The 13,786-nt window shown below is 34.1% G+C and overlaps 2 protein-coding genes across 2 annotated transcripts; one reads left to right on the top strand and one right to left on the bottom strand.

The window, feature by feature from the left end:
• Positions 1-1,070: 1,070 nt before the first annotated feature.
• On the bottom strand, positions 1,071-1,475 carry LOC112748549 (uncharacterized). Its single transcript, XM_025796778.1, has one exon. It carries the CDS (start codon positions 1,473-1,475, stop codon positions 1,071-1,073), a length of 405 nt encoding a protein of 134 aa, XP_025652563.1.
• Positions 1,476-3,224: 1,749 nt separating this feature from the next.
• LOC112750386 (PLASMODESMATA CALLOSE-BINDING PROTEIN 2) lies at positions 3,225-6,716 on the top strand. Its single transcript, XM_025799095.3, has 4 exons — positions 3,225-3,547; positions 3,861-4,106; positions 4,235-4,271; positions 5,867-6,716. Exons 1-4 carry the CDS (start codon positions 3,493-3,495, stop codon positions 6,222-6,224), a joined length of 696 nt encoding a protein of 231 aa, XP_025654880.1. The 5' UTR covers positions 3,225-3,492; the 3' UTR covers positions 6,225-6,716.
• Positions 6,717-13,786: the final 7,070 nt, after the last annotated feature.

The raw sequence follows: 13,786 nt of genomic DNA on the forward strand, positions 1-13,786 counted from the left end.
TTACCTGAAATCACAGAAAAAACACACAAACTCATAGTAAAGCCCGGAAATGTAATTTTTATTTAAAAACTAATAAAAATATACTAAAAACTAACTAAATCATACTAAAAACTATGTAAAAACAATGCCAAAAAGCGTATAAATTATCCGCTCATCAGCTGACATCGACTACAATGTAATTAATGCTTAATGTCTTTGACTTGGCACCCTTCCCAAAAGTAGTGTATAAGGAGATGTACCCGAGGGATTGGATTGGTGTGTCTCCCAGCCCAAATAGGTTGTCCGGGTAGGCCTTTAGATCTTTTGCTTCCAACCCAAGCTTATCGAAAGTGGATTTGAACAGGATATCTACCGAGCTGTCCTAGTCTATTAGGGTTCTGTGGAGGTTGGCGTTTGCTAGGATCATCGTTATCACCATGGGGTCGTCATGTCCAAGTGTTGTTCCTTTAGCATCTTCTTTGGTAAATGAGATGGTGAGCAAGTCAGGTAGTTTGGCTCCCTCCCCGACTTGGTACACCTCCTTGAGGTGCCTTTTTCGTGATGATTTCGACATCCCTCCCCCAGCGAATCCCCCGTTGATCATGTGTATGTGTCGCTCAGGGGTCTGAGGTGGATGCTCTCTTCGTCCTTCCTGTTCCTCTCTCCTTATCTTCTTCGGGTCATCCGACCTATTAGCCAAGTACCTGTCTAACTGGTCTTCTCTCACCAGTTTTTCTATAACATTCTTTAAGTTGTAACATTCATTAGTGCAATGTCCGTAGAGCTTGTGGTACTCATAGTATTCTATCCGGCTTCCTCCTTTTGTGTTTGATCAAACGAAGAGGAGGAAGTTTCTCAGTGTGGCATACTTCTCGGTAGACATCTACTAGGGAAACTCTAAGGGGAGTATAATTGTGATACTTACAGGGCTTTTCTATATTTTACTCCTCCTTCTTTTTAGGCTCCTTCTCCTCTTCCTGGGCATCGTAGAGCAGATTTGGCCGAGGGATAAGTTCCCTGAGTCAGGAATTCTCCTCCATGTTGATGTATTTTTTCTCCCTTTCTTGGACTTCATTTAGGAAAACCGGGTGTCACTTGGATATTGATTGGGAGAAGGGTCCCTCTTTGAGGCCATTGACTAGTCCCATGATCATGACTTCAGTGGGTAGACTCTGGATCTCCAAGCACAGTTTGTTGAACCCTTCTATGTAGTCGCGGAGGGTTTTTCCGACCTCTTGTTTGATTCCTAACAAGCTCGGTGCATGTTTCGCTTTATCCTTCTGGATGGAGAACCTGGTCAGGAACTTCTGGGACAGGTCATCGAAGCTAATTACCGACTTAGGGGGTAACATGTCGAACCACTTCATAGCCGCTTTGGTCAGAATGGTTGAGAATGCTTTGCAGCGGGTGGCGTCAAAGGCATTGGCCAGGTACATCCTGCTTTTGAAGTTGTTGAGGTGGTGCCTAGGGTCGGTCATTCCGTCGTTGAGGTCCATGTCGAGTGTTTTAAAGTTCCTGGGTACTTTGGCTCACATGATCTCTTCTGAGAATGGGTCTTCTTCTCCCAAAGGGCTGTCTTCCCGACTTGTTCGATTAGTTCGGTTCCGAAGATCGGTTTCCAACTTTAGGAGCTTTTCCTCTAATTCCCTCCGTTGCCTTACTTCTATTCGTAACTCTCTTTCGGCCTCTCGCTGTTGCTTAGCCTGGTATTCGAGTTGCTTTAGCCGATCTCGCTGGCCTCGGACGAGACCCAGTATTTCTGCTGTTTGTGAGGATTCTTCTTTTTTAGGGTGACAGACTTCCGAATGAATCCACTTTGGCTGTGGGTTGGCCGATGGTCCTTCCCCGTGAGGATCATGCGTCTGGTGTGGTGGAGGTAGTATATTGGCGTTGCCCTCTAGTTGGGGTTAGCTTCAGATTCAGAGGCTGTGTGGCCGTCTTCATGCTAATGGTTTGCCATTCTCAAAAGGTGAGTTCCAGGTCCCCGGCAACTGTCAATGTTCCGAGGGTTACCTGAAACGTTGATTTGGACCTGAACGTGAGGTCCAGATCCCTTAATATGGCTAAGTTTCTTGTGAGGAAGTGGGGGGTAATACTTGTAAGAGACTCCGATGCTTAAGTTAGTAAGAGGTTTAGGCAGGTTTTTAGTAGATTAGAATGTAAACTATACCTGAGGGGTGTTAGTGTATTTAGAGTAGAGCAGATGACCTCTTTGATTGTGGTAGTTCTATCTTATCTGGTGGATAACCATTCCTTATATCTTGGGAGTTTGTGGGAGCTTATCTTTTTTGGGGAAGATAGGGGTTCCAGTCGAGGCTTCTGGAGGTGGTTACTTGCTTTGGACTGGTAATGTTGAGCTCTTTGGTCGATGTCTGACCTTTTTAAAGAGGTCGGGTGTGTTTGTGAAGGCCACCTTTATTGGTGGACCTTTTTGTTTATTGGGTCTGACTTTGCTTATTGGGTTAGGATATGAACATATTATTTTTTTAAATATATAAATTTGAGGATTATATTTGTTTTTTTTTTAATTTTAGAATATACAAATCTGACTCTCATATTTGTATTTTGGTGTTCAAAAAATTTTTAAATATACTAATTGGACCATTTGATTTTTTTTTATAGTGAACAAAATTATTTCACTACAGATCGAACCTTTTGATTTGTACTCTATAAAATTTAAGAGTCTAATTTTTTATTTAAAATAAAAAATTAAAATTCATAAAAAAAAATACTAATTAACCATAGTACTAAGTTAATTTTTTTTTATTTCTAAAAAAATAGCCTCTAGTTAAAGATATTTTCATCATTATATAACATGATTTAATTTATTAATAATATGATTCAGAAGCAGGTAAATACGTGCTTGACAAATTTGACGAAATCTAAATTTTAAATATATCACATAAAAAGTTTTGATATATATTAATCACAAAAGATTAATAAAAAAGAAAATAAAAAAAAAAGAAACATCCCTCGTACCAATATAGACTTGTAGAGGACAGTGGTCCATGTTCACAGGGCCAACCCTAAACCAAGTTGAGTTACCCACGAGTTTAGGACCGTTCGAAAATAATGACAAAATATTCCATTGATAAAATACATAATTTTTAATTAAAGATAAGTTAATACATACTATTATCATATTATTTACTATTAGTATAACAAAAAGCTTGTACATCATACAATTCCCAATAACACTGTTCCCCCCGTTAAGCATACATAAAGTAAATTAGTTAGCATTCAATATTAATATTAATATATCCGATTTTATTTAATGCATATAGTGCATAAATGTGCAACACATAAGATGGCTTGAAAAGTGTACCCAACACCTCACTCACCTTTTTTCTTGTCCAGAATTCTCCATTCTCAAAGCTGCTACCTGTCTTCCCCTTTCATATCTCCCTTCCTTCTTCATACTGAAATAACCCTCCTCTCTCTTCAACTTCATCCAATTTTCCTCACTTATATCTGCTTGAATATATTATCTTCATCATATACTAATAGTCACTAATGATGGCTATTTTGATGTACTTTGTGGTTTTTCTGGCCATGGCTGGTCATTCAAGTAAGCACCCTCTGGATTTTAATTTGTATTTGTTATTTAATTAATTATTACTTAATTAGTTTCAAGAAGTCTCAAATATTTTTGTTCTAAGGAAGTATTTTAATTTCTCTTTAGATGGATTGTCATTTATAAACATTATTTTCTCTTTTTCTTAATAATTTTTTTTAATTCTATAATATATAATCTTCCTATGGTTAAATACGGGAAAAAATGTATGCATCTAATTTTCCTTGAAGAAAATAAAAAGGTAGCATTTTTCATGTGACTGAACTAACTTATTATTATTATTTTCCCCAATTTTGTTTCCCCTCAGGAGGAGCTCTTTACTGTGTATGCAAAGATGGTGTTGGAGATCAAGCTCTTCAAAAAGCAATAGATTATGCATGTGGTGCTGGTGCTGATTGCACTCCTATTCTCCAAAATGGACCATGTTACCAACCCAACACTATTAAAGATCATTGCAACTATGCAGTTAATAGTTATTTCCAGAAAAAGGGTCAAGCCCAAGGAAGTTGTGATTTTTCTGGAGCTGCTACTACAAGCCCAACCGCACCTCCTAGTAAGCTATTCTACTAATTTTGCTACCAACCTATTTGCTTGATTCAATCATTTTGTTGCATCGTTTTGTTCAATTTTCACATTCTTCTAATATTTCCCCCCCTCCTGTGTGATCTTTGTCATCTACAGCTTCATCATCATCATGTGTTTTCCCCACAGGTCCTGGGTAAGTTTTAAGTTATTTTACTTTTTTTGCGTATTGTTAATATTATAGATCATTGTTAGATCTTGCTTGTTTTTCATAATGTGTTATTTAAATTTAATTTATTTTATTTCTTCCTATAATTACTACTACTGTAGATCATTAGATCTTGCTTGTTTGCCCGCCCCCCCCCCCCCCTTTTTTTTTATCCCACTCTTTATTTATCGCATTTTTTTCTTTTTGGACTCGGCTTCGATTTTAGCACTTTGCAAAAGGTAGCTGCTCTTAGAAGTTAGAAGGGATTAATGTTTTGTTTCATAGCGGTGAAATATCTTGTAATTTGTTTTGTATTCTCTTTTTCTCCGTTTTTTGGTACAACTTCTCTCTCCCTTTATTGTTATCCTTTGTTTTTTTTTCTTTGTACTACACTTTTTCAGTTTACATTAGCCAAAAGGCCAGTTTCTTTTTCCATTTTTCTTTTCTGGGTGGGGTGGGCCGGGTTTTTGAGGAGTGGGGGGAGGGGTGGGTTGGTTCATGTTTTCATCCACCACCTCCGGATCAAGTTCAAGATTTACAATACAAGCCATGGCATGTTTCATGATAGCTGATTGCTCCTATTGAGATACGATGGCTGTCATGACAATGATGTCGCACAACTATTATAGGTAGCGTTTGGAATAGAGAGAGACTGAGAGACTGAAATAAGTCTCAATATTGTGTTTAGTGTAAAGTGAGAGACAAAGATCGATATAAGAATGAAAATCTAATTTAATTTGCACAAAGAATAAAGTTGGAATTAATTAATTGAAATAGAGGTATTTTTAGGTATAAAATATTATTAAAAATTCAGTCTCCATCTTTAAAAATTCTAGTCCCCTGTGTCTCCACTTTTTGGAGGTACCGACTGAAATTTTAGTATCAATTTTTAGACCAACAAATATGATACTGAATCTCAATCTCTCAGTCTCCGTTCCAATACTTTAAAACAAACGGTACCATTTTGTGCAACTGTGCTCTTCGCTTTGCTAGATGTTTTAGTATTCGAGATCTGTATGTGTCCATATAATAATGATTAATTAAACAGATCCTATGCTTAGTGCATATGATGACATAATTAACCTCTGTCCAACCATATGTTATGCCATTACATTTCTTTTCCTCTTTCTTTTTTGGTATCGAGATGCACAAATAGTTCAATTTTAGCCACATTTATATACTTAAATATTAGTATACATATTGCTTCGTAATTTGTTTTAATTCATGTCCAATTTTTCTTCTGTAAAATTGCTTCAATTAAGTATCAGTATCATACCAGTATCAGAGTTATTTGTGGACAAAGATAGAATTTATTTACTTGTATATAATTTTTTCTTTTTGTGGGTTTGCTCATATGCTATGAGACTTTACCTCTAATTTGACCCATATTTGACTATGATGGATGAGTATTCAAACAAAAATGATTACATTTACAAGGGTCTCGGGCCTTGCATTAAATATACTAAATTATACTGAACCATTTCTTACTCAGACCAACACTGTATTAGTTACCAATGTATTTAATTTTGTGCTGCATGGTAGAACATACCCACTATTGATTTTTCGTTGACTTAAATTTGCAGCAACACTGGAATAGGTACTGGTACAACTCCAACCTCCACTACACCAGGCACATCACCAACCACCATAACTCCAACCACCCCAACAAGTGCAACTCCAGGTTCAACCACTGGCACTGGCACCGGTACAGGCACTGGAACGGGAACTGGCACCGGAATTGGAACTGGCACCGGAACCGGAGCCGGGACAACCACTGGGAGCCCTAATAATGTGTTTGGAATTAGTCCATCATCATCTTCAACTGGAGCAGGTGGATACAATGACTCAAGTGATGGAGGGCTTCATTTGACAGGCACTAGTAACATTATGTTGTTACTATTAACCCTAGTTGCTGCCTTCTTGAGGGTCCAAATATCTTAATGGTACAGTGAGTTACTAGTAGAATTAAGAAAAAATGAAAAAAGTTGTGGCGGGTTTGATCTGTCGATGAGATTTCGCCACGTTAGGATTTAGTTTATGAATGTAATTCAACATTTGGGGAATGGAATCATCCAGAAGCATAAACATCCCTCCACTTTCGGCCCTCGTCTTTTTTTTTTTCCGGCCCCAGCCCCGGCCCCAGCCCTTTTTACTCAATGTGAAAAGGGTAGGAAAAAAAGGTGTAGGGAATTTGATTCCTTTTTCAATGGTGAATATATTTGATACATGACTAGTAATGGGGGTGCTTGGGGCGTCTAGACTGTAGAACCTATCAGTTTCCATATGTATATTATTATGGTATTTTCTGTTTTGTATGCCTATGAGAGGTACTTTTTTTTTTCTTTTCTTTCCTTTTCCAACATCATTGCTGGATAATGTGGTTACATGATTTACATGATATATATATATATACACACCAGTCTCTCACGAAAATTTAAAGTTCAAAGTTCAGAATCCAAATGGAACAAATTATAACACAAAACTCAATCCTCTTTGGAAAAGGTTACTCAAAATGACGAACTTTCTCCCAATCATAATTAATATCCTTATTTTTATGCGATTATTCTAAATTTTGTTTAAGTAACTAAAGATATTTTAAATTTTACCTCATAATCTTTTAAAGATAAGTGTAGCAGTGAAAGCGTTCATACGTTGGTCATCCCAGTGAGTAGGGGTGGCAAGTGGAGAAGCCCGTCACGTCTCGCCCCGCCTAACTGGGGTGGCAAGTGGAGAAGTCCGTCACGTCTCGCCCCGCCTAACTGCGGGCTGGCAGCCTGCCAAAGCTTCTCTTTTATTTTTTTTTACACTATTAATTACTAAATAATATATATAATTTCACAACCATATTAATAAATTTATAATTTCTAAAGGCATAAAAAATTATATTTTTTATATTCACAAACATTAAATTCTATGTAATTATAAATATCTAATAAACATAATGATAAACCAAGTTTTCATCTAAAACATAATTATATTTCTCTCCAAAGCAAAATAAATATAATCCAAAACATAATTATAAATATTGTCTCCAAAGCAACATAAACATAATCCAAAACATTCACTTTTTATCTTCGTACTCTTGTAAGTTGGGTTGGAAGAAGTTGGGTTTTGGCAAAAAAATTGCAAAAATACTCCCTTGCCCAAGAAAACTAAGTCCGCGGAAAAGCCCGCCCCGCCAAAGCTCGTAGTTTAAGCGGTGCGGGTTAGGCGGGCTTTTGCTCTTTGGCGGTCTCAATTTTTCAGCCCGGCTCGCATTTTTTGGCAGGTTACGCGTACCGGCACGGCGAGTTTAGACCCGTTTGCCTCCCCTACCAGTGAGCAAGCCTGGTAATAAGTCCTCCTTGAAGGTAGTAAATCTATTGGTCAACTAGGATTGTCCTGTAACATAGGTCTTTGAAAAGATATAATAGCTTGGATTTTAAAACATTTAACTGAATTAAACAGAAGAAAGAAAAGTTCAATAATAGCAAGAAGTAATGATAATGAAGCCTCCGGTTCATCATCAGAATTACAGGTAGTAAAGTTAGAAGAAAAGTTTTATAATTGGTCTGTACCCTTTATAAGTGAAAACAAAGTCTATAAAGCATTTGGAAGAGGGAAAGAGACTGATAGCCGGAGACTGAGAAACAAAGATTGGAATAAGTTTTAGTATTATGTTTGGTGTAAAGTGGACGATAAAGACTGAAATAAGAATGAAGTTCTAATTTAATTTGTACAAAGGATAAAATTAGAATTAATTAATTAAAATAAGGGTATTTTAGGTATAAAATATTATTAAAGTTTCAGTCTCCAATCCCAAAAATTTTAGTCCCACTTTTTGGAGGTATTAAAATACTGAAATTTTGGAGACAGAGAATGAAATTTTCGTACCAGTCTCTAGGCCAACAAACATGACACCGAATCTCAGTCTTCTAGTCTCCGTCCTAGTATCTTAAAACAAACGCTAAAAGACAAGCATTTTGGGAACAAAAAGATAATGAAATAGATATGTTAGAATATAGCTACCCAGAAAATAGTAAGAACCATATTATAAATATTCTAGAAGAAAAAAAACTGAAAAAACACCATGAAAAAGATTATAATTTTATTCATATAGGACTTATCCAAGTAGCCGCCAAGCCTATCTTTAGGCTAGGATTCAATATTCCTATTTGAATGATTTTACGAGATACAAAATTCAAAAAATTAGAGATTGCTAATTGTTATACTAGAAAGTAATTGTCATGATGGTCTAGTACTTTTTCATTGTTCTCCAAACTTTCCATGAGTATTAAAAATAAATATACCTCTAAAACTCTTAAATTATATATTAAGACACCCAAAGATATCATAAATAAAAAATATGTTCCTTTTGAAATAATTTATAAAATATATTATAAAATTACAAGAGTAAATTATAATTTTAGAGCTAGAAGAGAATCATCAAAAGATGAAACTATTATTATTCATGCTAATCTAAGAAGATCCTTTGTTCAAACACCTAAAAAGCTTCAACAGGAAGAACTGATGCAGAATATTCCTGAAGAATAGATTCTTGAGGATGCTTTAACAACTCTTCCCCCCCTATTTATAGCGAACAATACCTTTTATTATTTTACAAATTTATTCCTAATTTTTGCAAATCTGCTTGCCCGTTCTGTGGGTTAATTTAGGGACTTTGTCCTAGATTTAATGTCTTTTGTCGTTGTTTTTGAAAATCTGATAGCTAGTTTTATAATTCTGCTGGCATTGTATTGGTATTATATTGGTAACATTTGTTGTGTTCTGCGTGTGATGTCTTCGTTAATTTTAGAACTTCTTTGACACCTCTTCTTTTATTGTTGAATATGTATCTGATTTTCTGATTTGGGACTTTTTTTTAATTTTCAAACGGGTCTTAGGTATTTAATATGTATTGTCCTAGGCTGGAGTGAACTTCTTCATCTTCATTTGCTGGGATTGCTTTTAAAGAATTATGAATTTCTTCTTCTAAGGTAGCCGCTGCAAGGGCAGCCATCATCTGTTTTTTGTGTGCTAAGAAACGAGTCTCTTTTTCGTATGATATTTTGTCAAACCCTAAACTATGACTCGGGGATTATGATCTTTTTTGAGATATGGTCATCCGGTTATCAATGACCCTTTTACTAATTAGCTTAAGGTCAAATTTATTGCACCATTTTACTTTTATATTTCGGATTAAATATTGTACACTCGGATCTTCATATCCTGCGGAGTCATATTTTCATGTCATTATCAAACATATTTCCATAATAGGAATGAAGAAAATTAGCTTGTATCCATCTAAAAATGATGTCTTATTTTTAAAATATTCATAGGCCATGTTAGCCTTCTTAGGAAAAATAGCTTCTATCGGTCCGAATTCTTTGAACCATATTTAGAACCACCTAGAAAACTATAGAGAAATTCCCTTGCGGAGCTATATAAACCATGAATGTGGGTTTGGAGATAGATACATGATAAACCACCATGCATCTGTATAATCATTGTAAGAATAATTCTACGGGCTCGAATTTTCTGGTGAAATTTTTACAGTAGAAGGGAGATTTTTTCCATTCTAACAGAGTTATTACTTTGGTGATTTTGATTTTGGGTATATTGTCTCTTTGGTAGTTGGGTATTTATTGTGGGTTAGTTCAATTAATCCTGTATCAACCTGAATGAACTCATAGAAGGTTCGAGGTTTTTAGATATTTGCTGGTGGGTAATGGAAAGTATTTGGAAATACTCTTTGAACCATTCTTTTTCTAAGGCCATTATTTTTATGGGCATGTATTTTTGACGATAAGGATGTTCTTCAGATAGTGGTTTGGTTTTAAAAAGATCACATCATTGTAATAATGCATATCTATTAATTATGGGTACTTCATATAAGCTTTTATTTGATGCATATGATTTTTCGTCTTTAACAACCTGTAACATTGTCAAAGGTTTAATTAATTGTTTAGCTGGTAACGAAGTCATTGGTTGGTCAAGTGGTTGATCATAATCTTCACTGCTTACTTATTGCTTGCTCATTTCTTTCTTATAAAAATCTCTTGCTAGAAAACTAGGCAATGCATTTGATTCACCTTTAATATGTTCAATAATAAAACCAAAACATGATAATATAACCTGTCACCTGGTAAATATTTGTCTAGAAACTAGATTTTTAACATCATTTTTTAATACACTAGGTGAAGCTTTGCAATCAGTTTTGATTAAGAAGGACTTGTTAAAAAGATCTTCTTGAAATCGTAAAACACATAAGACAATGGCTAATATTTCTTTTTTAATAGTTGCATAATGTTTCTGAGCCGAATTCCATACTCTAGAATGATATTTAACTATTTATTCTTTTGATGAGTTTGGAAGAACCTATTTGAGTATTTCTCCATATCCTAATTCTGAGGCATCTGTCTCAACTATTAAGCTTGCCTTCGGGTCTGGTATACTTAAACAACGGATTTCCTTGACTATGGTTTTAACTTTTCGAATTATTTTGGATATGCCTTCTGTCCAAGGAGGAAATTGTTTTCTTAAGCTCCTATATAAATGTTCACATAAGGTTCTTATTCCTAGTAAAAATTCTGCTACATAATTAAGACATCCTAAAAATCCTTATAGCTGTTTTTTGTCGATAATTTCATCTGAAAATTTACTTGCAAATTCAAAAGATCCTTTGATTGGAGTGATTGTTCCTTGAAAAATTTCATATCCTAAAAATTTTACTTTTGTTATGAATATTTTCATTTTCTTTTCAGATAAGACAAGACCATTCTCTTTTATAATATTTGATAAATTTTTCTAAGTGTTGAATGTGCTGGTTAATTCTTTTAGAGTACACAAGTACATTGACTAAGTAAACTATGACAAAGTCTATATATGAGTAAAAAATATTATTCACAATTTTTTCAGACTCACTTGGTGTATTTTTTAGTCCCTAAGACATTACATTCCATTCATAGTATCCAAAAGATACTATAAAGATTGTTTTATATCTATCCTCATTTTTTACGGATATTTGATAATATCCAAATTTTAAATCAAATTTAGAAAGAAAAGTAGCATTACATAATCTTTTAATTAAGCCAATTTTGTTTGGCTGGGGATATCTTATCCATTTTAAGGCTTTATTTAGAGACTTGTAGTTAATTACTAACCTGGAAGCTCTTATTTCTATTTCTCTTTGTCTAAGTATTCTTGGATTTCTTTCTTACAGTAGTTCAAAAACTCTTTTTTTATTTAAATATGTTTTGATTTAGTGAAAATATCTTTTTCTTGAAAATTATCCTCATATGGTAAAGATACTTCATATAGTTTTCTATAATGAAAAGCTGTTGGATTAGACTACACAAATCTTTTTTAATTCTTTCTTCTAACTCTTTTATTAGAACTTGAATTTTTTGAGTTTCTAGTTGTTGTTTTATTCTTTTATATACAATCTCTTCATTTAGGAAGTTAATGTTTCTTTTTTCTTTCTATTATATTGAGAAATAGCTACCTATTGTAATAGGTTAAGTTCTCTTTCTTTAGATTTTTTGTATGAACTCAAATAAAATAGGTTAGTTTTGTATGCAATAATTGGTTACTCCATCTATATCTACCGTAAAAGGATATAGCAGCAGAGTAAAAAGGTTACCTAATATAACTTGTTGAGATATTCTTTTTTCTTGGAAAATATAGTTGAAAAGCATACTTTGTCTTTACCAATCTTTGCTCTAAAAATCTTGTAATTTATAGTCATTTTATCATTTTCTTCTTTGACAATGGTTTCGATCATTTTCTCATAATATTTGCTAGGTATTAATCCTCTTTATATATAGTTTATATCTATTTCTGAGTCTACCATGGCTATAAATTTAAACTTTTCTTTTCTGATTATTATTACTATAGGAGTATACCATGTTTGATTAACTAATAATGTCAGTTCATTAATATAGGTTTGGGGAGCTACAACTTTTTCTTCTCCAATTAATTCTAGTCATTCCTTTCTCTTTGGTAAGTTTACTATGTTTTCTCCTTCTAATTTTATTATCTTGTAGTCAAGAGAAATATCTTGTTGTTTTACCTAAAAAATTTTGATTTTTAATATTTTTATTTCTTCTTGTAGATGTTTTAAAGAGGTTTCTTCTTTAGGGATTCTAAACCTATTGTATATCTCTTTAATTTCTACTTGCCTTATCTTTTATTTAACTTGTTCTTCTTTTCTAATCAAATCATTTAATTGGAATATAAATTCGTCTTTTAAAGGTGAATCGTTTAATTTATCTATTATAGATATTAGAGTATTTGTTTATTCTCTGATTAATATATTTACTAACTTTTCTTGAGTTCTTGTGGTTATATTGAGGAATTTTACACAACTATCACAATTACATATTCTTGGTGCTAAACATGAGTTTTATTCTAATTCTGAAAAATTTGAAGATGTTATGTCTAGTTGTTGTATAAAGGTTTCTGTAACACCCTAACTATTAAAGTTCACGCTTCCAGCTGTGCCACTCTAATAGCTCGGACATTATGACGACTCTTATACTATTTAATACAAAAATATGAGTTTTTTTAAAACTTTAAACCGTAATATTGTAATACCCTAACTACCAAAGCTCCCGCTTCCGGCTGCGCGACTCTGATAGCTCAGACATTACGACGACACTTATACTATTTAATACTAAAATATGAGCCTGTTTAAAACTTTAAACCGTAATACCGCTCCCAAAAATATTTTCGCTATACAACGTACATCCATACATACCATACAACTTACAGAAACTCATAAAGAGTACATCCATATATATATATATATATGCATAAATATATATAAATAACATTACAAGCATTAACCAATACAATTCCTATCCCTTTTACAGAATATATCAAGATAAAGGCGAGGGTACAATAAATAATCTAAAGCAACATAGAGCATTTCAACAACAATTAAATAAACTCTTCGTGACTTCTGCGCCCATATCCTGAAAGGGAAAAAATGTAGGGGGGTGAGAACATCATCCTCGAAAGGGTTCTTAGTAGAGGCTTTTTGGGAATTACTGTAATAGGATACGTGAAGATAAACCGTACCAGTGATTAATAACCGTCTTATGCCTCCTTTTCAAAAATAACGGTTTACAATAAAAGTAAAGTCTAAAAATCCTTTCCGAAAGAAGAACTGTTCAATTCTCAAAATCTCAAAAGCCTTTCAAAAAATGTTTATCTATGCTTTACCAAAATAGCCTTTCATATTTTTCCAAACCAGAAACACAAAACCGAAATCAACCATCGGTTCATCTCATTTCAACCACGGCCCTAGGCCCCAAACAGTCCTACCATCAACCAATCACCACAGTCCAACAGAGTCTCAGTAGCAAACACAAATAGGAAGATGCAAGCACAAACAAACAGTTATTGCAAGTAGAACAATTAGCAATTATTCACATAGGCAAACCAAGTATAATATGCACACCCAAACAATGTCACATAAATGCATATGATGCATGCCTGTCCCTAGTGGCTGATGATATCAT

The sequence above is a fragment of the Arachis hypogaea genome, chromosome 15 (genome assembly GCF_003086295.3).
Source record: "Arachis hypogaea cultivar Tifrunner chromosome 15, arahy.Tifrunner.gnm2.J5K5, whole genome shotgun sequence".
NCBI lineage: Eukaryota > Viridiplantae > Streptophyta > Magnoliopsida > Fabales > Fabaceae > Arachis > Arachis hypogaea.